Consider the following 23,101-nt stretch of genomic DNA (forward strand, 5'->3'; position numbering starts at 1 on the left):
CACTGACAGGACGTGACAGGGCTCATCAGCATCAGCTCATGGGCACAGAGATTAACCATGTCTGAAAAACACCTCTGGAAAAGCCCAGCAGAGCTGGTTGAGAAGGACACAGCATCGGCAACCAAACCAGCCCAAAATGCCTCATTCCCTGTTCCACTCAATGGCATCCTCGAAACAAAATGCCACGTTGATTAAAGAGCCCTACAGAAACGGGAGCACTCTCCCGTACAGGGGGTTACTAAGGAAAGCCTCAGCCTGATTTCTGTCCTCCAAGCCCTGTTAGTTGTGGTTTTATTTCATTCTGGGGGACTTTGCCAGGGGCCAGTGTGTTAGGAAGGGAAGCATCCCATCGGGGCAGAGGGAAATCACTGTTGTTATTTAAGGCATTGTAATCAGTTGAGATTAATTTTGCATTAGCACTTACTTATGTCTAGAACAAAGCCCAGATGTGAAGCTGGAGGACACTGTACCCAACTAGCATGAAAGCACTGCTAAGGACAAGCAAGCTCCCACTCAAGGGGAAGAAAGGAAGGACAGTAGTGACAAGGACCTGGACCAGAAGACAGAAAAGTCCATTCTGGATCAGGAGAAGAACCTTCATACTGAAGGACAGCCCAGCAACAAGGCCAGGTTGGACAGGGGTTTGAGCAACCTGGTCTAGTGGAAGGTGTCTCTGCCCGTGGATGAGCTTTAAGGTCCCTTCCAACACAAACCAGTCTGGGATTCTGTGGTTTAGGTGGGAGCCTGGTCCAAGAGAGTTGCCCTTGGAGGGAGGTCCAATGATACCAGCGCAAGGGCAGGAGCTGAGGCTGGGCTCTGACAGCCATCCCGCAGGACCCCTGTGTGGATGGAGAAGGGCCTGGTATGGCGGGGAACACTCCAACATCCATCACACCCCCACTGCCCTGATCCTCTCACCAGCATCTCCCACCCCAGCCCTCTCCTCTGCTGCTGTGTTTTCTACCACCTTCCCTTCTCCACTTCCAATGGCCCCAGGAGCTCCAGATCTTCAGGTCCCAAAAACATTCTGTTCTCTTTACATTTCCTTTGGAAAGACATTGTTGTTTGCAAGCCAGAAATATTCGTCAGCAGGCTATATAGTGCAACACTAATGAGAGTTAAATCGATCATGGGAAGTACCTGCTCAGCATGTTTATTGTTTAGTTTTCAAATGTAATCGTATTGGATTCCAGCTTTTTTCCCCAGTCCCAATATACTGTCCATCCTACAAGCTAAGTGTATAGCTAATGTATAGCCACAACCTTTACAAACTCCCTAATCTATATGTTCCTGAAATCTCTCTCTAGCTCCAGAATGGCTATATCAATTTTTGTCATTATTTTATTAAAGAAAAATTCCATATAGGCAGCGAGATGGATATTTCCTTTGGGATCCCACCTTATGTGCCAAGCTAAAAGCCAATGTGATCTGAAACAGCCCTGCTATAAATGCTCTGAAAAATAGAAAAGCCTCGTCGATATGACAGATATGCCACTATAATTAAAGCCGTTGGTTACAGACATTATGCAGCCAAAATAGTCTATTTCCAGCTGCAGCATTGATCATGTTTTGACACCCAGCATTAACTAACCGAGGTCTCCCAACGCCACAGAGCTTTTGTTCATTATCACCTATTAAAATGCTTCATGAGGCTGGCAAGACACCAGTGCTTGGCGAGTGCTGACCCGCCTTATTTCACCCCTTCCCGCAGCTCCTGAGCCAGCCCAAGCTCTCCTCATGCTTCAGAGTCCAGTGCTTTATTCTTCACTGCCAGCTATGAAAGATTAAGATTCGTGCGAACCTTGAATTTCCAATGAGATGCTGGATGTGGAGAACTGCCTCTCCTAGGGAAAGAAAATGGGTCTTGGCATGTGCTCAGCTCCGGCGGGACCACAGCCCGGCCGGGAGCAGGGGGAGGCTCCAGCTCTAAACATCTAAAGAAAATAGGTTACAATTATGATGTTGAAATCGTGGTGGCACAGCCACACCATGGCCCTGAGCTCTGCAGCGCTCAGGCCTCTTTGGAATGGATTTCCTAACCTGTGCCTCTGAACAATGCGGAGTGCACCCTCCAAACCCAGGCAGGTTTTTCAGCCTGTTCCTTGCCTGCAGAGGAGCAATTTCCATTTACATCAACTTGCCTGGTCAGGACCAAAGACTGAATGATTCAGGAGAACAAACCCCTGCAGTTTCCATAAGGAGAACTGGGATCATTCTCTAATGGAAGCACAAAGTTGATCCTCAGTGCAGCTAAAAGATCCTTTGGCTTAAAACATGGCTCTGCTCTACAAAAGGATTCTGTAAAGCTGGCACCATCTTGCTCTTGGAACTAGACAATCTTTAAGGTTCCTTCCAACCCAAACCATTCTGTGGCTCTCTGATGTGTATCTGGAGAGACAGCTGCTGACTTCACCGAGTAAAATAAGACTTTACTGCGTTTTACCCTACAGATGTCAAGGCAGAGGACGCCCGATGGCATCTTGCATTTTGTGTGTGCGCAGAGCAAACTGCATTCCTCAGGAGATGTCAGCTGCCAAGGCACCTCTGCACGCGAAGACAGTGCTTACCAGCGAAGGCAATCTACATGCATGGTCATTGCCAAAGTGCAATTAAGGGCAAGGTACAGTCTGCTGCTTTAAAATGATGATACAGGATGAACAAAGTGCCAAGTGCTCCCCAGGACCGCGCCAGATCCATCCGCGGCAGTTACAGAAATCCTGTTTTTCCCTAGAAAAAGGAGCTGTTCTGCACCTGAAGCACAGTTCACACCATTCCATCTGCACTGGCCCTTGCCAGGAAAAAAAATCAGGCATTTTTGCAGTTACTGAGTTCAGTCTCAGCCATAATTAGATAACAGACATGACAACCTCTGCACCTTGTGCAGGAAAACTGCCCCACCAGCCTCAAATCCCATAGGTCCCTTTAGAAACAGCCATATCCCAGCACATCTCACTCGGTAAATTCCTGGAAAATCAGATCATTGTAAAATCTGTGCCACAGAGCAACGGGAGGAAAGATCACACATGACTGTCACATACCCACCCACCGCCAGCGAACTGGGGACAAGGTGCAGCAACTTCAGACCTCAGCACCTTTCCTCTCCTTTCCAAGTGCTCCCGAATGCAAAAGGCAGCACTTACCCTTCTGCCTAGCAGTGGAAATGCTGTAATGGATATTTAATAGCTACCTTCAACTGCAAGAACTCCTTGCCAATGTCCCACACCACGCAAAATAAGAGACCTGCTCCTTGGAATAGGAGGTGGGCGGTGGCGGTTGGGGAGATGCAGAATTGGAGTGTGAGGCTTGAAAACATGTTTTTGTCTGAGATGCTCAGGTTGGCAGGGGCTGGGGCTGGGTTATGGGCTGTAATTCCATGCACACACAAATCCCTGAATGACAACACCCCCTGGGGATGACGGAGGAGAAGAACCATCTCCTGACCCACCGGGGCCACCGTTGCCCTGAGCCCTGAAAACAGATCTGCCAGATGCACCCACAGAGAAGGATCACAGACGCTTTTGGTGCCTCTAGGCTTGCACAGGGCAAACCAAACCATCATACGAGGCTCGGCTTTGCTGGAACATGGCCACATTTGTCACAACCGTATCCACCATCCCCTGAGCTCCGTCAGAGTGAAAAGTAAGTGGGCTGCTCAAGGCACTTCCAGTGTTCCCCAGAGACCTTAAAAAAAGCCTCCTCCTCCTGTGCATTACCGAATTTTTACACAACAGAAGCAGAAAATTTCTTCTTTCATGATGCTGCTGCACATCCCTTTCTACAGTGGTAGGTCTGTGTGTGTGTATATCTGTATTTGTCTTCAACATCTTATGAGATGGGAAAGTGATAAGCAACATAGTTCAGCCAGGAAGCTGGCTCTTAATAGGGGGTTAGCTGGCAGTTTCACAGCAGGTAATGTTGTAAAACAGGTATGAAAGGTTAACAGAAAATAGACATTTCAGCTGAAATAGCAGCACTAGAATCCCTTTCAGTGGGTCTCCATAACAACTTGTGTTTCCGCCTCCCATTAAAATGAGAGTAAATATGTCACTAGTTTTTCAGTGGACATTTAGTGGATGTTTTCCTCAGCTGCTTTCTGTATCCTTTGTATTAAAAATTATATACTTGGAATTGAATTTAAAGGGGAAAAAGAGGTGAAACCCAAGAAGCTTTGACTGTTACTTTGTCTTCCTATGCCTTTCAAGCAGTTTGTATGTATTTCCAATCGTAGCTATGTAAATGCTGGAGCAGGGAATGATGGTGCCCTGACAGTACACAGCTCCACAGGGATGTAGCTGAGCAAGAGCGATAGGTGTCTGCTGCAAATACACATAAATAAAACCATTTGAATAGTCCACAGGGAAGCAGCCAAGGAAACGTGGTGTATTGTGTTCACCTCCCCTGGACCTGCAGGCTGCGGGTGAGACCCTGCAGCCCAGAGACTCTGCTGATGGACTTCTCACTACTACAACACGCTGACGGTGCTGCAGTGGCTTTGCTGGAGCCTCACCAGTGCTGGACCACAAGACCAGACGATGCTCCAAGAGCCCGACCTGCTGCACAGACCCGTGGCCTCGGACCCAAAATCCACCTTCCTCCATGCTTCTGACAACAGGGTTGGCATCAGCCCCTGGTCCCACACCCGGGTTCAGGCTGTAGAAGGGAAGGCTTTTGGGAGCAGGCAAACTTCCCAGCACAAAGCCTTGCGGATTCAGTGCTCTCAGCAACAGGGAGCAACCTCCGGTACAGAACCCATCACCCGGGCTCAGGCCTTCAGACAGGAGACCCACAGCATCAGCAGTGACCTGCTAAGCTGCTTCCCAGGAAAAGGGATTGTAAACTCTCAGAAGATAAAAACATAATGAACAAATAACCTTCACAGTAGCCAGCGCTGCAAGACCCATGGCTCCCCTTTGTGTTGACGGCCTGTTATTAACGATCCTGTCAGGTCTCCTGATGAACTTTGTGCTTCATGTGGGAAATGTGAAGCTTGTCCAAGAGCACAGTCAAGAGCTTGTTTTCACTTATTTACCATATTATGCAAGAAAGTTCTTACACTCTGAACCCAAGAAACCACATTCTATGCTTTTCTCACGTCTCCATGTCCATGTAGTGCTACTAGGATTTGAAACAAAACTGTCCCTTCAGGAAAACACGTGCTGCAGCCAGAGAGGGAAAATCATTCATTATTTCAAGCCTCTTCTACCACCGACACCACAGCGAAGAATTTCAAACATTTCCTCAGACAAGCAGCTCAGTCAGAGCAAAGCCGCAGCCCAGAGCATCAGCCCAGAGCATCGCCTCGTCTCCTCAAAGCCGTCTTTCTCCTGCTGCGGTTGTATTTGGAGACACGGAGAACATGGAGGTAAACACAAAGTAAATACACTGTCAGACCAGCCCCTTGCCCTGGAGATGAAACAAAACACCTTTGGGAAGGGCTGCCTTCCTCCCTTTTCCAGCCAAGCTGCTCCCCACGGAGGTGGCACCTACGGGAACAGGGTCCCCAGCACCAATGGGCACTGCTGCCTTCTCACATCTGATGGTCCCCATGCTGCAAACTACCACCCATACTGCTATGAGAGGGGCCTCTGTGGTATGTAATATTGCTAAAATACCAGCTTTTCTGAGTTAAGCAAGCCCTAAAGCTTCATGTTGAGGCAGTTGCCCCTGAGTCCCAGCAAATGGCGAAGACCTGCAGCCCTGTTCACCTGGACGATCCCTTGGAACCCAGCAAGGGCAGATGCTGGGATGATGTCCTCCCCAAACCAGCAAAAAAACCCAACAACAAAACCACATATGGAGGTGCCAACCCCAGTGCCCGCCATTCCGCTGCCTGCAGCAGCTTTGTCTCCCTACCAGCATCCCTGATCCACAGACTCCCCAGGCTCCTCTGCCCACTCGATGAGCTGTTGGAGAGTGAAAATGAGGGCAAAAGAGAGGAGGGATTCATCTAAGCTCAGACAAGGAACATGGGAATACTACCAAAGTAAACTTCAGGTAATCAATTAAAAAGGCTTTATTTAGAAAGAGAATATTCAGGTGTTACCCAGCAGCACCGAGCCCCTACTCACACACCTTCATCAAGCACAGCCAGAGGTTAACTCTGTTGACAGGTTTAACCAGTGCCAGTGAAACAGAAATAAAACCTCTTCAAACCAGCTCTGCCTCTAGTGCTCCTTTCTCATCCCAATCAACGGAGAAGCCAGATGACCCGTCAGACCAGCCACATGTCAGGGAGTGTGAAGCCTGTCCGTGTCCCCACACACTGCTGGGGCGAGCGGGACAAGCCCGCGGGTGCAGCAGCCAAAATACACGTTACAAACGCCAGCGAGCAACTTGGCTCCGGGTGTGCGCCACGATGGAGGGTGCTGAGCCCGCACCCCACACCTGGCGCCCGGACAGCTTCCCCATATTTAAGTAAAATTAGAAAGACATAAATTAGCCACAACAGGCGTAGGAAGAGCCCGGCTGAGGAAACCCTACGGATCCCAGCAAGATGTGGAATATCTGTGCTCGTGAGGGAATGACCTTCAAAACTCATTCACCGCTCACAGCCTGTGCTGTGACGGCTTTTCTCACTTGCCACCACATTATACATTCCTCCTTGGTACACTTTAATTCTGCACAGACTATAAATACTTGGCTTATAGTGCAGGAATAGAAAACAAATATTTAAGTGAGGTAACCTTGGTTGTGAGGGTGATACACTGTACCTTGGGCCATGCATGCTATACACCAGGATTCACTATTTACTGTGCTGAACATAAAACAAGGCATTGAAATATGTGCTCGAGTAGTATTTTCTCTTAAAGAAAAAGAAAGACACGCAAAATGACGACAGCTCCTTGGTAAATTAACTTAAGGACAGAAAATCCAGATTTTTCTTAACTGCATTGCCTACACTTTCCCTTCCAAACTACGGGTTTCTGTTTAATTTGTGCCGAAAGCAGCCTCTGAGAGATGAATTAGTTTTCCTCACGCAGAATAAGCCGGGTCGCCGTCACAGGTATTTACCGTGTCACACTTCACAGCCCAAGGGGAGGTGAAGAGGGACGCGCGGCTTTGGCCATTTCCCTGCCGTTACTTGCCCAAATCACCGTATTTATTCATTTTGGGCTATTTAAGCGAAAACGCCGGTGCCCCCCTTCCACCCCCACCCCCCCCCCCCGCACCCTCCAGTCACGGTTCCTCGGCACAGGCGCTTGGATCGTGTCACCGCAACGGTGCGACCGCTCCGCAGATGCGGGACGGGGCGCACCGAGGGGCCGCAGGGCTGGGGGGGAACACGGAACGGGACCTGCAGCTGCTGCCGGTGCCACGCGAGTCGCCTCCACCCGAAAGTCTGCTCTGGACCCTCCGCTGCCACGGGCCGGGCTGAAGGCAGCCGGTACCGGCGGCGGTAGGCGCGGGGGCTGCAGCCCCGGGACCGGCCGGAGCCCGGACGCTCCTCTCAGCCACCGAGGCCCCGACACTGCCGCGGAGGCGCGGAGCGCGGTTTATAGGAATCCGACATCCCACGGTCTCTGAGCGCCGAGCCACGGCCCCCAGCAGCGACCGGGCAGGCGGCGGCCCCGGGTCCCGGTCCCGGTCCTGCTCCCGATCCCGGTCGATGCGCCCCGTCCCCGCCGCTCTACACCGCTACGGAACTCAACCGCTCATTAGAGCAGAACCAGGCGCTACTGAGGGCGGCGGGGGCCGGGGAGTGCCCACCCAGCCCAGGGCACCCCCGGTGCATCCCTGCCCGGCGGCACTTTACTTCGCACCGAAGTCCTCCTCCTCCTCCCCGCCATGCAGGCGGCGGAGGGGATCGAGCACCGCGCCGGGCGCTGCCCCCGCTCCGCTGCGTTCCGGGGGCGGCGGGCGGCTCCCCGCGCCATCCCCGCACACCGCCGCGCTTTGGGGGGGGCTCAGCCGAGGGGCTCCGCTCCCGCAACCACGCTCCGGTCACCGGCGGGGCTGCGGGAGCGGGGTGGGGGCCGCCTTTGTTCGCGGCGGCGGGGCAGGACCGGGCCGCCCCCGCCGCTCCGCTCCCTTTGTCCGCCGGTGCCCCCCGGTGCGGGGCCGTCCCTCCCCGCGCCGCCGCTGACCTGGATGGTGCAGGTGTACTCGCTGTCGTCCAGCAGCCGCACGGTGCAGTTGTACTCGCGGTCCAGGTTCCTGCTGCTGCCACTCATCCACCTGCTCAGCATCTTCCCGAGCCGGGCGGCAGGCGCTGCCGCGGAGCCTCCGCTCACATCCCCGCTGCCGGCGCGGCGCGGCGCGGTGCGGTGCGGAGCGGCGGGGCCCGCCCCCCCCGCTCCCGCCTCGGCCCGGCCCTGCCCCCGCTGCGGGCCGAGAGGCGCGGAGCAGCGCGGAGCAGCGCGGAGCGGAGCGCAGTGCCCGTGCCCGGGCCGCGGCGCTCGGCGGGCGGGAGGAGGCAGGCCCGGGGGGGGCCAATCTCGGCGCCGCGGCGGTGACGGGCTCCGCCGCAAACCAATGCGGCACGGGCGGCGCGGCCCCGCCGCCTCCGCGGGCAGCCCCGCGCGGGAGGGAGGGGGCTCCGCGGGCGCGGAGGGGCGGGAGGGTGCGGGGGCTGCGTGCGAGGGGCTGCACCGGCCGGTGGGAGGGGACCGGGGCTCCCCGGGGACACCCCGCGGGGCTCCGCTGCGGGAGGCCCCCCCCTCGCACCCACACCCTCAGCCTGCGCCCGCACCCGGGCCGAGGGGGCAGCGGGGCTGGCGGGATGCAGTGCCTCGGTCTCTCCCCTGAGACAGGGCCGGGTCAATAGGTTGGAATTCCCATGCAGGGCTCAGCTACCACGGCCCCTGATGCCAGCCCAAATGCCAGGCTGGTCCCCAGTGCACAAGCTTCTCTCTTAGTGCTCATTCACTGCAGAAGGAAACTTATAAATCTCTGGTTATTAGATAAAATGGACTCTGAAAGTGACCACATTGCTGGGATGCAGTTGGTGCTGCCCTGGAGAAGTGAAACACCTGGTGGTGGTGTCAGGGGATGAATGGGAGCACAGTCAGCAGCACTGCAGAGCTCTGCCTCTGGCTCTGGTCATGCCCTGCCTGGGTGTTCCAGTCCATCCATGGCCATCCCTGCCCCACTGAGGTGTTCAGCAGTGCTCCCACCACTGCTCTGCTCCACACATGCTGACAAATGCCTGGTCAGACACACAGCAAGGTCCATGTTACACTGCTTCAGGTCTATCCCGTGGCACCACGGGCCCTGGCCCTGCTGTGCCTTCCTGGATCAGCACACCTTTGCCTGGAGACTCATGTTCATCCCCTCCAGCAGCCCTTGTTCTCCCTTCATGAGCCCCAGCTTTAGGCTCCAACTCTGCAGCTAACTGGTGCCTGTATTGTATCTGCTCCAACCTTGCTCATTCCCTGCTTTCCCAGCCAGAAAGGCTGTTTACAAAGCTACATTCCTTGCTTTCCCTGGGCAGCGCAGGCTCCCTTCCCACCAGTGCTCCCATCTGGGGACAGTATCCCTTCCTGCACGAGCAAATCTCTTCCCAGCTCCACTTCTCCAGGCTTTCATATCCCTGACACACCACCCTCGCTATGGGGAGCCCACATTCTGGTGTGAGGGGCTGGGATCCTGGTGCTTTGCTTTGGGACCACACAATCCAGGGGTTGTCTCTGTGGTGGGTAACAGCGGATGAGGCTTTCCCCCATCCCCAGCGGGATGGATGCTCTGGGTCTGCCCATCAGAACACACCCCACCACCATCGTGCTCATGGAGGGACCACAGAGGCTTGGTTATCTTGGTATAACAGAAGCAATTAATCAAAACGTCCAATTAATGTTAACAACAGAGTGGGAACAGGCTGTTGCAGGCAGTGGTGCTGCAGCAGCGAGGCAGGGACAGTGGGCAACATCCCGGAGAGGACGTTATTCTGCTGGGAAAAACGATGGCAGAGACTTGGCCTGTGTGGGCTCTGCCGGGAGACTGGATTGTGCAGCTCGCAGGAGGGTGGGCTGAGCCCGGCACGTTGTTCGGAGGCGTGATGCAGAGCCCAGAACAACAACGGCGCTTTTCACAAAGAATGGGACTCGCTCCTGAACCATCTGGGCACTTTTACAAAGATGCTTGTATTCACTAAAGTAGCTGCTACTTTGTCATGGATCCCACTCGGCATAAATTGTTCATCTGCCTCAGAGCTCCCTTCTGAACCAGCTGAACTGCTGATGAAGAATGGGATCCTCGGCGCTGGCAGGTGCTGCTTTCATCGGGAACAGAAGCTCTGGAGCCAGCTGAGCAGCTTTAATGAAGAGCATTCACGGGCAGCTTTGTCAGGGAGCCCTCGCCCGTGCCACGCTCCGGTGCCGACTGTGCTCCTCGGCCCAGCGAGGGCTTTGCTGACGTTCCTGTTCTCAACACAGAAACTCCTTCTCTTTATAGAGACCCTTGGCAGGAGCCCCTTGACTGAGTCCATCCCCTCAGCTGCATCCTCAGAACAGGGAACGTCGCTGGAGCTGGAATCCGAGGGCATCTCTATGCTTCTCTCTCAAGCTACCTAAAAGGAAACCTAAAAGGTTTCCACCAAGCATATCAAAGGCTGGGAGATGCCTTTATAAAACACTCTGTTCCCCAGCTCCCATTGCCAAGAATGCAGCTTTGACGAGTAATGTCTTTTTCTTTTCTTTTTAATAATGAACACAGCAAATCCTATAAATCCTCTGCATTTGGATTCTCTGCTACTGACAGTTGTCAGTTAAAAGATCCCAAGTTCAGCTTTCCAAATGTGTATTTCAAGTGGATTCTTTGATGTATTTGTTTTCCAGTAGGTTAGGAACTGTTCGCTGAAAACCAAATACATCTGTAGTAAACAGCCAGTTACCGTCTTACTTTGTGTTTACTTGGTGCAGTAATAGACGGTGCATTGACAAAGTTAATGCTGATCCAGCCTGGCGTGCCCAGGTGATGCTTGGAAAGCACTCAGCTGAGTGAATATTCAGTGTTAACAGGAGCAAAGATGCAATAAGTGCCTTAAATTCAAAAGTAATGCTTTGCTCTTTGCCTATCTCGGATATTTCAATGCACAGCCTTAAAGGGTGACTGCTCACCTTTAAGTTATGCTAATGTTTGTGAGGAATAACTACTTGTTGTGCTCAAGATGACCAAAATACAGAGCTCTGCTGTATCTGGTGTTTCTTCTTTAGATACCTTCTGCATTTTCTTCCTTGGGAGCCAGGAAACGAGGCTGTCAGCTCTGCTTTGCTTTTCAGCAGGTACCTGCATCTGAAATGATATAAAAGCAACATTTCTTATCATCTGAGCTCCAGCACGAGCCCAGCGCCATCCAGATGAGATGTCAAAATGTGGCCCAAGCTCACAGGGTTTGCCTGTCATTTAAATGGTCAATACTACTGTCAGCATGGCCATTATACTTCCAAATCAGCTGAAGTCAGTCCTGCTCTGTTCTCCCAGGCTGTCTGCAGCGGGAAGTGGGCATTGATTCAGCAGCTCTCGCATGCTCTCAGTTTTCTATGCACTGAGAAGAGAGAGAAACCAAAGAGCAAATTCTCTGTTATCTCTTAATTACTTGTTGTTGATGAAAAGTTTTGGAGAAGACGACAGCCTTTTCTCAAAGGAGACCCACCTAGATACCGCAACCAGCACATCTGGGTTCCCTTCCCTTTATCTGCTCTGGATCTGCAATAAATGCTTGTGTATCCTTCACACCATATTTTTCTACAATAACAAATAATTACTTTGGTAATCAGCGAGGGACCCATCACTGGCTTTAGGCCAGTATTTGATCGTGGCACGCTGCTTACAGACAGGAGGCTTTCCAGGGAATGCAGAGGAGGGAGTATTCCACCATCAGTTAATGTTTGTGGAGTGTGGAAGCCCTTCAGCTACTGTTTGTACATCTTTCACTCTCAGCTGAATGTTAGTGGCCATGGGAAACATTAGGACCAGTGACTGAGTTACCTCCTTCAGCAAGATTAGGTCAATAAATCCTAGTTATTTAGTTAGCCGGTATCCCTCAGACACGTTTCCTGCAGTGGTGGTGCTGGGACTGGCTGGGAAGGGACTTGCCAAACCAACAAGAAACCTCTTGAGTCGTATTTCTCCCATGATTTCTCCCAGCACAGGGGGAAGGAGGGAGACGTGCCCCATATATATCTGTATGTGTATTGGTCCCTTTATTATTTCTATATGCCCTCATACTATTTCTAGCAGCCCCATCTGAGAGAAAGGGGCTGCATCATCTCCCACCATGCTCCTGGAGGTCACCTGCTACAATAAGGATGAAGAAGGAAGGAGGGAGGGGTCCTGTGCTCCGGGACCACCATCCTAGGTAGGGTCTGGGGAAAACCTTGCTCAACCCCAGTTCTGAGCAATGTGATTTGTTACCAAAGAGCCTCTGCCCAGTGGGACCAGCAAGGAGGCTCTTCGTAGCTGGTTTCTCTGCTTTCCTTAGGGTAGCTCTTTATGGCCAAGCCCTCGTGGTGGGGAACTCACTCCCTGCTCTCGCAATTGCCTGTGGTACCACTGTGCCTCCCCTGGTAGAGGAAGATGGATCATAGAACCATGGAATGGTTTGGGTGGAAGGGACCTTAAAGCTCATCCAGTTCCATGGGCAGGGACACCTTCCACTAGAGCAGGTTGCTCCAAGCCCCTGTGTCCAGCCTGGCCTTGAACACTGCCAGGGATGGGGCAGCCACAGCTTCTCTGGGCACCCTGTGCCAGCGCCTCAGCACCCTCACAGCTTCTTACTAATCTCTCATCTGAATCTCCCCTATAATAAAGAACTATATTAAAACATCTCAATAACAAAGAAATCTCAACAGAAAAGCACAGAGCGTGACTCTCCAGGTCTGCCACTCACAGTGAGTCGCTGCTTCAACTCCTTCCCTGCTGCAGAGCTCATCATAAGCATGTCAGAAAAAGCTCTGCTCCAGGTTGGAGGCACTGTGCTTCTGCCTGGCTAGAAGGGGCACGCAGGGGTTTCTCCTCTTTCTGAGTCACTGCTTTGGCAGACATTTACATCTCCAATCCTTAACAGTGCAAATACAACTTCCAGTCTCCTTGGGTACTCGCAGAGGTAACGCTGAAAAGCGCTTTCGGCAGTTTTTTGCTAGCAAGATATGCTCTGGTTTATATTTAGGGAATACAAATAGGGAATAGTTCTGAATCCAGCCCAGAAATCCGTCTAAAATACTCCTGTAATTCTATTTACAGACTGTTTCTGTCAATGTTGTATCAGGCAGAGAGAAGGGTGTCTCTGTCTCTGCGTCTGGGGACTCTACTGTGAGCTGGGGCGTCCGTACGAACATGGTACCAGGGTCACCAGCACACCCAGTGCAGTTTTGCCATGACCCACCACTGCAATCACACAGCTTGGGATTTCTTTTGGGATTCTCGTGATATTTACTGGTGTTTTTCTGGAAGTCCCGGTTCTTGCTCCCTGTGCCTGAGAGTAATCACAGTCTCTGTCAAAATAAAATAACCCATCATTCCTGATTGCAAAAGAAGGCTTAAAGATATGAGGCATATGGACCAGAGGGTGCTCAGCAGGGACAGAAATAAGACAGCAGGAAAAGCAGCCCTGGGGGTTTTGTCTCCATCTCAGGCTCCTGAATTTCAGGCATGAGGTCTTGGAGCTGCTAATGCTGCCCCTGATGTGCAGCACCACAGGAGACTCTTCTTTTCCCTTTGTAAGCATCTTCATAGCCTTGGTGTGAAGAGGATGCCTGTTCCTGCAGCCCTGGCTCAGCAGATGAATGTGGAGTGACAATGAGAACCGCTTGCCCCAGTGCACTCCATCCACCCGCCCTCAGCCAGGCGAGACACAGCACGATGCCGTGGGCAGGAGAATCAAATGCTCAATTAGTGTCTTTCCAAAGGAAGGAGGAATGGGAGAAGCTCCATAATTGCAACACTGCGCAGATCCGAGAGACTTCAAACCGATGTTTGCCAAGGGAAGAGCAGAGGATGCTCCTCAGCCTCAGACATCTTCCCAAAACAAGCAGTGCTTGCACACCATGTAAAGAAGATGCCTTTGCACAAAGAGTGTTTCAGGCAATGGGCATCGCTTTCTATAACTTGCTTTTATTTTTCTCTTAAATATGTTTAAAATTACTTTCTTCACAATATTTATTGTAGGAGCCTCTTGTCTGAAGGAAATGGGCTTCTGGGGTGCTTCTGCATCTAAACGTGCAGCAGCCTGGGCTGAGGATTTACTGCTTATTGTCTTCATCTCATACACAGAATTGTTGGCAATTGTAGCTGCAAGAGAACTGCAAAGATCATTTGGGCCCGGGCAGCCCTGGCATTGGGCTGCCAGCGGGAGGGGATAATCCTGCCACTTCTGCAGCTACTGCACATTGTGGGTGGAAAGAGATAAAGAGATTTGTGGTGCCTGCTCAGGGCCACCTGGAAAGGCAGCGAATGCTCCGAGATGCTGCTGCCACTATGGATGAGCCTCAAATTTTCTGGTGCTTTGGTGACACAAATGTGTTTGACTGTGTCAGAGTGTGCAACCAGGATGAGGAAGCTCGGGCTGGACTTGGGGTGCTCCATCCAGCTCCATCACCATCCTGATCCGCTTCATTCTGCTCTTTGGAACACTCATGGTCCGTGGAGCTGGCTTTCGTTAGAACCTAAAGAGGTAAAGCCAGCGCCGGGTCCGCAGCCTCCAGTCTGTCTGAGTTACTTAGTATTGATAAGACCCTGGATAATCAATGGAGCTGCATTTCCCAGGATTTCTCTCCCCGGAGAGGACGGGGGGAGGGTGACAGCTCACACAGCCCATGGTGCTGCAGCAGGGCAGCATCTGCAGGGGCGCTGGGTAACACACGGAATCTTCCCTTCCCCAGCAGGAGACCCAGGGGTTTGCTTCGGCTTTGTGCGGATTTTTTCTCCTTTGTGTAAAGTTACCCTTTTATTTAGAGTCAATATGAAATCCTCTCGTCCCAGCAGATCTCTGATTGCTGTCTGGGAGCCGACATTGTGCCGAGCTGCAGAAAAGAAATGAAGAAGTAGGTATTGTGCATTGGAATCGTAAGTATTTCCCATAAGAGAAAAAACCCTATGGAAGCATATTTAGGGAAGCAATTGGCATCTATATTAACTGCTTTCCAAAGAGCAAGGAGTCCATTTATCTGGGCCATTATCTCAGCACAGCCCCCCTTTGAGGTTCTTAATACAGACAGCATTACTTGTTCCCTTCAGTCTGCTTCGTTAGTGCCTTGTGCTAACCCAGGAGGAGCCACATCCTGGCTCCAGCAGTTCGGTGCTGGGGGATGTGGGTTCCTCAGGCCTGAGGCAGACTCCAAAGGCTGCAGCCCTTTTCTGGATTTTATTAGGAGGAATGAAGAGGAACTGAGCAGCAGATATTAAATGCTCTAGTGGAAGGTGTCCCTGCCTGTGACAGGGGTTGGAACTGGATGAGCTTTAAGATCTCTTCCAACCCAAACCATTCCATGGTTCTATGAAGATGGGCTTTGTAAAGATGAGCATCACCTCGGGGTGCAGGCTGGTCAGTCTGTGCCACCATCTCATCCGCAGCACAGCACAGCACAGCACTGGCACAGCACAGCACAGCACAGCACTGGCACAACACTGCACAGCGCAGCACTGACACAGCACAGCACTGACACAGCACAGCACTGGCACAGCACTGGCACAGCACAGCACTGCACTGCACAGCACCATGGCACAGCACAGCACAGCACAGCACAGCGCTGCCTGCGGAGGGGCTGGCCAGGGACTGGGAGGCAAATTCCTTAGCAGCTAGTTGTTAGCCAGAACAGGATCTCTGCTGATCAAACCCAGGGTAAGAGCCTGGCGGGACAGGCACCGAGCAGGGAGAGCAGCTGAGGCACCGAGTGCTCTGAAACGCTCCCTCATCCAAGCAGGGTGTGTTTTAACACGGCTGAGAAGCAAACTGGACATGGGGGGGCAGGTCCCCCCGGCTGTGCGTGCGCTGAGGCTGCGGGAGAGCGCTCCTGGACAGCCCTGCGGGAGCACAGCGGGCAGGGTCCGCGGAGCTCCCCGCGGGCACAGCCAAGGGCAGGCAGAGCAGGGTTGTTTAGACCAACCCTGGAAATCTGCGCTCAGGTTTGGCGTTGGAGTTCTTAAGAGGCGTGCAGACAGCGCAGAAGAGAATGAGTAAAATCACTGAGAGGCTGCAAAAATACCCTCCGAGCTCCATCTGTTTAAGTTCTAACAAATACTGAGAGTTGGCTTTATTAAAGTATGTAACTGTCTTTATGGTAAAGAAAACACGATGGTTAAAGGTTCTTTTATTCAACAAAGGGAGGCAGAGATGGTGCTGGCAGCTGGGAATCAAAGCAGAGAGGCTGAGACGAGAGATGAAGCAGACGGGGTTCACACCACCCTTGGGAGCTGGGCTCGATGAGTCCCCACACAAACCTCATTTCTACAGAACCTGTCTTACTGGGAGGCAGGTTCCTGCACATGGGAGCACCGCAGCCCTGGGATGGGTCTTCTCTGCTTATTTCCTCTGCTTATTCCCACTGGTCCTGGACCTGCGGCTGGTTTGGACCCTGAAAACCAGATTTCTAAAAGCTGTTCTTCAAAAAGCGGTTGGGGAAGATGAAAGAGAGAGGAGTTAAAAAAGGAGATAAAGGCTTTGAAAGCAAACAGCAATTAACCTTCCTGTTCTGAACATCCAGATTCCTGGAGCTCAGGCACATGGCACGGGGGGGGAGCACAGTGTGGCCCCACTGCGGGATGCGGTGCTGGCTCAGCACCACGCATGGCACTGCTTGGGTTCTGCACAGTGCTGGGACCACGGGCGCTGACGGTGGGTGCCGGCAGCAGGGAGGGATGTCACCACTGCACCCACAGTGACACTGAGAATGGGGCACAGGGATCCATGTCCCAGCCCCATGAAGCTTTCTGCTGGTGCCTTTTCGGCGCTGGTCTGGCTGCTGCCATGGCCATGGGCGGCCAGTGGAGATGGGGGAACAACCCAGCATAAACTGGAGATCCCACCAGCCCGAGCGTGCAGTGCTGTGGGGCACAGTGTGTCAGGACAGCAGGCACATGGGTGCTGGAGGGACTATGCCCAGGTTTGAGCTGGACCCCACTGGGCTGCTTTCTCCTGCCTGGAAGCACATACAAGACCTCCCACTCCCCTCCCTACTGTAGCATCTCTTCAGGGGGCTGAACCAGCCTTCCTGGGGATGTAATGCCCATGTGCATCTCCCAGCAGAACAGGAAGATGGTATTACACAGTGCTGCAGCTTATTAGTCAGCTGAAATGACCATGTTACACCCCTGCACAGTAAATCCACCACTGTGCCCCTGAGGAAACCATACCAACACGGTGCATTGGACGCACTTCAGCAGGGCACACCGAGGCAGAGCAGAAACCATCAGTGTCTGCAGCCAGGACCCCAGCATGAAGATCTATGGCCACAGGGTCAAATGAGCCAGGGGCACAGGGTGGTGACAAGGGGACTCAGTACAACCAGCCTAGCACAGGATGGGCATGGCCGCAGGGCTCTTCCCTTCGGCACAGCGGCAATGACCAGGGTGGCCTCTTGTTCTCTCCAACACATGAGCAGCTCTGACAAGCTGCAATTTGCACCTACCAAGCACTTAGCAAAATAACCCCACTAGAGGGTAACAGTGCCAGCACCTTCCTGGTGAATCAGGGCGAGGTGGCACAGCCTGACCGTTAGCAAGGTCTGGTGCGAAACAAAGGGAGTTGAGAGACCGAGTGAGACAAAGAGCAGAAGGTGAAGATTCCCCAGCACGTGTTGTGAGCGAGGGCAGGGATGGGGCTCTGGAGGCGGGATGATGTTTGATGGGAACAGTGGGATGCGAGTGCTATCTCAGAGCATCGCTGGTGGGACCCTGATCTCAGTGTCACTTCCGAGGCTGGCGCCTGAGCATGGTGTGTGTCCCGGTTCCCACCATCCCATGCTGGGCACAGACAGACTCACAAACAGATTCCCTCTGCCCAGCAGAAACAGGGGTACAGGCTGCACAGCCCCAGACCAAGACACTAGCAATACCTGGAAGAGCTGTCAGCATCCTTCAGGAGTGGGAATACTCACAAATATGGAGTGAAAAAGAGTTCAGTCAATAGGAGAAGCAGCTCTGCTGGCAGAGCCCATTGCCATGGTACCTGTCAGCAGCTCGCAGCGTTGTTTCACACGTCCTACCGCTCTGAAAAGGATCTTTTTTAAGCAGCAGCATTTTAAAACTGAGCAATGCAGATAGAACTATCTTGCCACCCCACCTTGGCACCCACAAACCCAATGAACACAGTGTGTGGTTGGTGAATTGTATTAACTCAAGGTATTCCAGGACATAAAGCCCTGGAAGTGCTGACTGGTTGAACCTCACAAAATCTGTTGCTGGTATTTTATCACATTACAGATTACTTCAATAGCAAATGGATCCTCCTGACCTGGAGATTTGCAATAGTAGCAGAATCAGGTTTTTACTCTAAGAATGCGAGTTTCATCATCAGAAAAGCATTTCACAGAACCACAGAATCCCAGATTGGTTTGGGTTGGAAGGGATCTTAAAGCTCACCTAGTTCCAGCCACCTGCCATGGGCAGGGACACCTTCCACTAGAGCAGTTGCTCATTTCACATGGTGCTTCCCTCTGTACTGGGATGATCCTGCCCTTCCCCATGACCTTACAATCTGGCCTATAATAGTCTTCTATCAGTTTCCAGCCCCTTCTCCCTGTTACACCTTTGGCTGAGGGTGCCCCTGCAAGCCTGGAGCCAGAAGAGCAGGATCCAGCCCTCTCCACTGAGCTGGGATCCAGGAAGGATCAGCACACGCCTCCCAAAAGACCACAGCCCCTCCAGTCCCAGCATCTTTACACGCAGTGAAGTGCCAATGGAAAAGACGGGGTTCCCATGGGAACGGGAAGTGCTGACATTTCTAAAGTGAAACAGAAAAGAAGCAGCAAAGTACGTGCTCAGCAGGACGCGGTGGCCATGGACCTGCGGGTGCACGTCCTGCCTCTGCCCTCTCTGTGCTCAGAGGTGAGACACTTCAAAAGCATCCATATTAGAGCCCGGCACCCAGCCACGTGCAGTGTGTTTGTCTGCTTTGGGGGGTTAATTCAGGCCAACTGCCCGCAAGGGTCATCTTTATACAGGGATCTGTGGTGCGGCCTTTACCTGTAACCACAGGAAGAGAGACAAAGTGTCCACATGAAATCACATGGAGGCATTTCTCTCTCATGCAAAATGGAGATAAAGAAGGCAAATTGAGCTGCCTTACTGCTGGAGCTGAATTATTTGTTACAGCAGCATAAAATGTACTTGCTGCACGGTAGTTACGTGTCCTGGAGTTCCAGATGGGAAGATCTTGAGCTCAGAGATGTTCCTCTTTCTTCCAGATCAAAGTGACATTAGAAGTGATGGCGACTCAAGGGAGATGTTGACGTTGGACACCCATGTCTCCAGCAAAAGGGCACAGTGCTGCCCCAGACACACTGGTCCCTCATGGACTGGAACAGATGCTGCAACCCCACTGTTGCACCCAGAGGTGCTGTAGTTCCTCTCTACAGCACAAACAGCTTCAACATTAAAACCAATAATGTTTTTTGCAAAGTGAAGAAAAGAAGTCGATGAAGAATCAGTTGTTAGCTTCTGCTCACTCTAATCCAGAGCCATGGAAAGGAGCTTTGGAGGCACAGAGGATGCATCTAGCCAAAGAGGAGGGGGGTTGCGAGTGCCTGGAAAGCAGCCTGAAAAAGAGATGAGAAACAAAATGGAATTACCAAATGTTTCTGATACAGTGGATAAAAATAGCAAATGATTAATGTCATCATTTAGGAATCTCAGAAAGTGCCAGCTCTTGTGATCGGGAACCGATTTTAGAGGGAAGTTGTGCTGCTGCCAGCTGGAGGGTTGGTTACCTGCAGGGCCCAAGGGCTCCATCACTAACAGCCACTCTCCCCATTCGAAGATCTGAACGTTAGGAGTCAGAGCACAGATAAAGCAAAGACTCTGCCTCTCCTCTGGAGCCAGAAAGCCAAGAGAACCTTCATGTTCATAGGGATAAAACAATGGATACAGTCACAGTTTTGCTGGAAAATAAGCTCCCAAAGCCTACGAGCAAGCTGAGCTCCTGCCCTCAGAGCAAAAGGGCTGCTGGTGCATGGGAACAGACCAGTGCGGAGCAGGTCCCTGTGCAAGCTCGGGGCCATGTCCTGAAGGGTGGTGGCCAGGCCAGGTTCAGAGCTGTGCTCCTCCATCCCACCCTGCAGCCCTCAGGGTGGGATCCAGCTGCAGAGGCTGGGGGAGAGCGGCCGGTGCCTCACTGGAGCATGGAGAGAGCCTGACTCCCACCCCACATGCTCATCCCCTTCATGATAAGCTCCTTCTGAAGGTTTCTGTCTCTCCTGTTGGCCACAAGGAGAACACATCACTGGGAGCAGCTCCTAAGGGAAGCCCAGAGGAATCACACACAGGCTGTTGCACCGAGCCCACTGAGCGCGTCCAAACTTCCTCAATATTTATTAAGAGGAAATAATTAATTTTTAAGGAATTGCTTGAATTTCTCTCCTGGTAGAGCAGGTTTCTCTAATCACAAGCAGATCCCCACAGGCTGCCCAGCTCTGCTACAGTAGGAGGGAGCCCTTCTGGGATGCTCATGGGGAAATGCACATCCATCATCCTGCTGCTGAAGGAGGTGCTCCGGTGGGATGCACGCATGCTCCAGGAGCACGGCAGGAGAGGGCAGCTCTCCTCACGGAGCAGAGCCAGGGGTCCTCTGTGTCCCCAGGCTTTTCACATCCCCCAGCACATGGCACTGACTCCTCCTCACCTTACCCAGAGACCCCGGAGGCATATGTCCTCTCAGATATATCAGTTGGAATCTCCCAGGTATAAATGTGCCCAACAGGTCCCTCTGGGAGCAGAGCGAGGGTGAGGAGCAGAGCCCAGTTAAGCCCTTCCCGCTCTCCTCCTGGTCCCCAGGTGAAACCTGGGCCCTAGGAGCTCAGTGGAATTTCATCACTTCTTTCTGTGGAGCCAAAATGTCACCTCCAGAGCGCAGCAGCCCGCAGCCCAGGGCACACATCCCGCAGTTACAAGTCTGCTTCTCTGACGCGGCACTGAAAACACTAACATTTTTAGGTACTTGTTCTCACGAATCGCTCAGGGGCATTTCCATCCCTCTCCTGTGCTTTTCCTGGCACCTGGGCTGGGGTTTAGGATGCTCCATCACGATACTGTCTTTTTGGAAGGCAGAACCACAGTATTGAAGAAGGGGATGTGGAGGGAGTGGTTTCCCAAGCAACAGTAACCAGGTAAGAGTGGGACCCTTTCTTCTCCTCCTCCCATTTTCCTCCTCCTCCTCCTTCTCCTTCTCCTTTGCCTTCTCCTTCTCTCCTCCTGCTTCTCCTCCTCCTTTTCCTGCTGCTCCTCCTCCAGACGGTGGGGGTGCAAATTACTCATCCACTCACCAGCCTGTGGGTGGCATTTGACAACTCACTGCTGTCACACAGGTCAGCGCACCTCTAATTATAACAGGGGTACTTACAGCAACGGTGCATTATTCCGCCCCAAGGTGAGGCAGGCAGCTCTGGGCAGGCACGCTCCTGCACGCTGCAGAGCCAGTTTCCTAACCCAGCTAATGCCTTTTTCCCACCCTCCTCCCAGAGCCTGCTTCCCCAAGTCTAACTTTGTGGCTGCTGAATGACAGCAGTAGGTTTATTGATGCTGTGTGAAGCTACTCCTAAAATATGCACTGGGGGTGGGTGTGGGCATCCCCTGCCTCCTGCATCCACGCTCCCCACAAGGGCCCTCAGTGGGTGCATCTCTGCTCCCGATGAACCCCACAACCAGCCCAGGGGCCCCACAGACCAAGCTCCTTACAACCACCTTAAAAAGCACCTTCAGCACAGCAGCTTCTTCCCCAGGAGGGACTGAGCAGGAAAGACTTTCCAGGTGAGGAGCACCCAGCCGGACACTGCAGCATTTGCATCAGTGCAGTAAGAGTGAGTCATGGACTGGGCAGCATCCCTCAGCTGGAGACACTGACTCATCACTCACACGGATAGCCGGCATCCTGGCCATCCATGAGAGGCTGCTGACCCGTCTCTCCCTAAGGAGGGAGCAAGCAGGGCAGGAAATGCTGCACTTCAGTGTTTCAGAGGGTTCAGCATAATAAACAAGAGTAAGGGTAAAGCCCCCCCTGCCCATTGCAGATCCATCACTGGGAGCGCTCTAACGAAACCCAAAGCGAGGAGCTACAGAACTACCCTGTACAGTTTGGGACAATGTGGAGGTAACATTCACTCTGCTGGCCATGACCGAGATGCTCCATGCAGAACTGTCAGGGATTCATGCCGGCAGAGGCACTGAGCAGCATCCCTGCCTCCTCAGATCCATCCCAGATCCTCCTCAGATCCATCAACTGTCCCACCTGCAGCAAAGCAACTTGTTGCCACCTTCAGGAAGAATTAGTGACAGTCCTACCATGAAGATACTATCAGGTGAGGTAGTTCTCATCCTGCTCCTCCATGTTTCAGAGACAGAAGGACATGAGACATCCTGCAGTTCCTGCAGGACCCTCCTAACTGCCTGCAGTGCTGCTCAGTTTGCTTTGGCTGCAGGCAGCTGCCAGGAGCACCACATCCCTGGGGTGGCCGAAGGAAATGGTTGTCATGGACTTGCTGTCTAGTTTGCTTGTGCTGGAGGAGGATGAGTTTTTCTGTCTCCATCTTTTGGATGCCAACATCAATCCTGGTCCGTGCCGGCAGTGAGTGATGGACGCCTTGCAGACAGCATTCCTGGAGGGAACTCCCTTGGCTGCTTCACTGGGCCACCCTTGTTAAACTAGAATGGTCTTATCTGTTTGATTGACTCAGGCTGTAATCTGCTTTTATTCCCAGAAGGATACAGGGAGCTGTTTTCTGTCTTTGCTTTCACGGCTCAGAGGAAGAGTTTCCAATCTGGAGTTAGACAAGCAAATCCACTCCTTCAGCATGTGGACGTGTTGAAGGAAGACAATCTGCTCTTACCAAGGATGGCTTTCCAATGACAGGACTATGAAGACGTGCTGACAGACTCTGCCTGTCACTGATGGGTTTGCTCCACAACTGCTTGTTTGGGGACTGAAGATGAGGAAGCTGGAGGAGGGACAGCAGTGTTG

General features: G+C 52.6%; 1 protein-coding gene across 2 annotated transcripts in view; it reads right to left on the reverse strand.

Annotated features, from left to right (window-relative positions):
• Positions 1-8,402, reverse strand: part of FRMD5 (FERM domain containing 5) — a 67,672-nt gene extending 59,270 nt beyond the window's left edge. The window contains exon 1 of one of the 2 annotated variants that reach the window (XM_030498081.1): positions 8,085-8,402. In XM_030498081.1, coding sequence (XP_030353941.1) covers positions 8,085-8,186 — 102 coding nt within the window. In that variant the 5' untranslated portion in view covers positions 8,187-8,402. The remainder of the gene's footprint in view (positions 1-8,084) is intronic. The other variant, XM_030498080.2, reaches the window with a different exon arrangement.
• Between the last annotated feature and the right edge of the window lie 14,699 nt (positions 8,403-23,101).

This window comes from Strigops habroptila, chromosome 9 (assembly GCF_004027225.2).
Source record: "Strigops habroptila isolate Jane chromosome 9, bStrHab1.2.pri, whole genome shotgun sequence".
In the NCBI taxonomy this organism is placed as follows: domain Eukaryota; kingdom Metazoa; phylum Chordata; class Aves; order Psittaciformes; family Psittacidae; genus Strigops; species Strigops habroptila.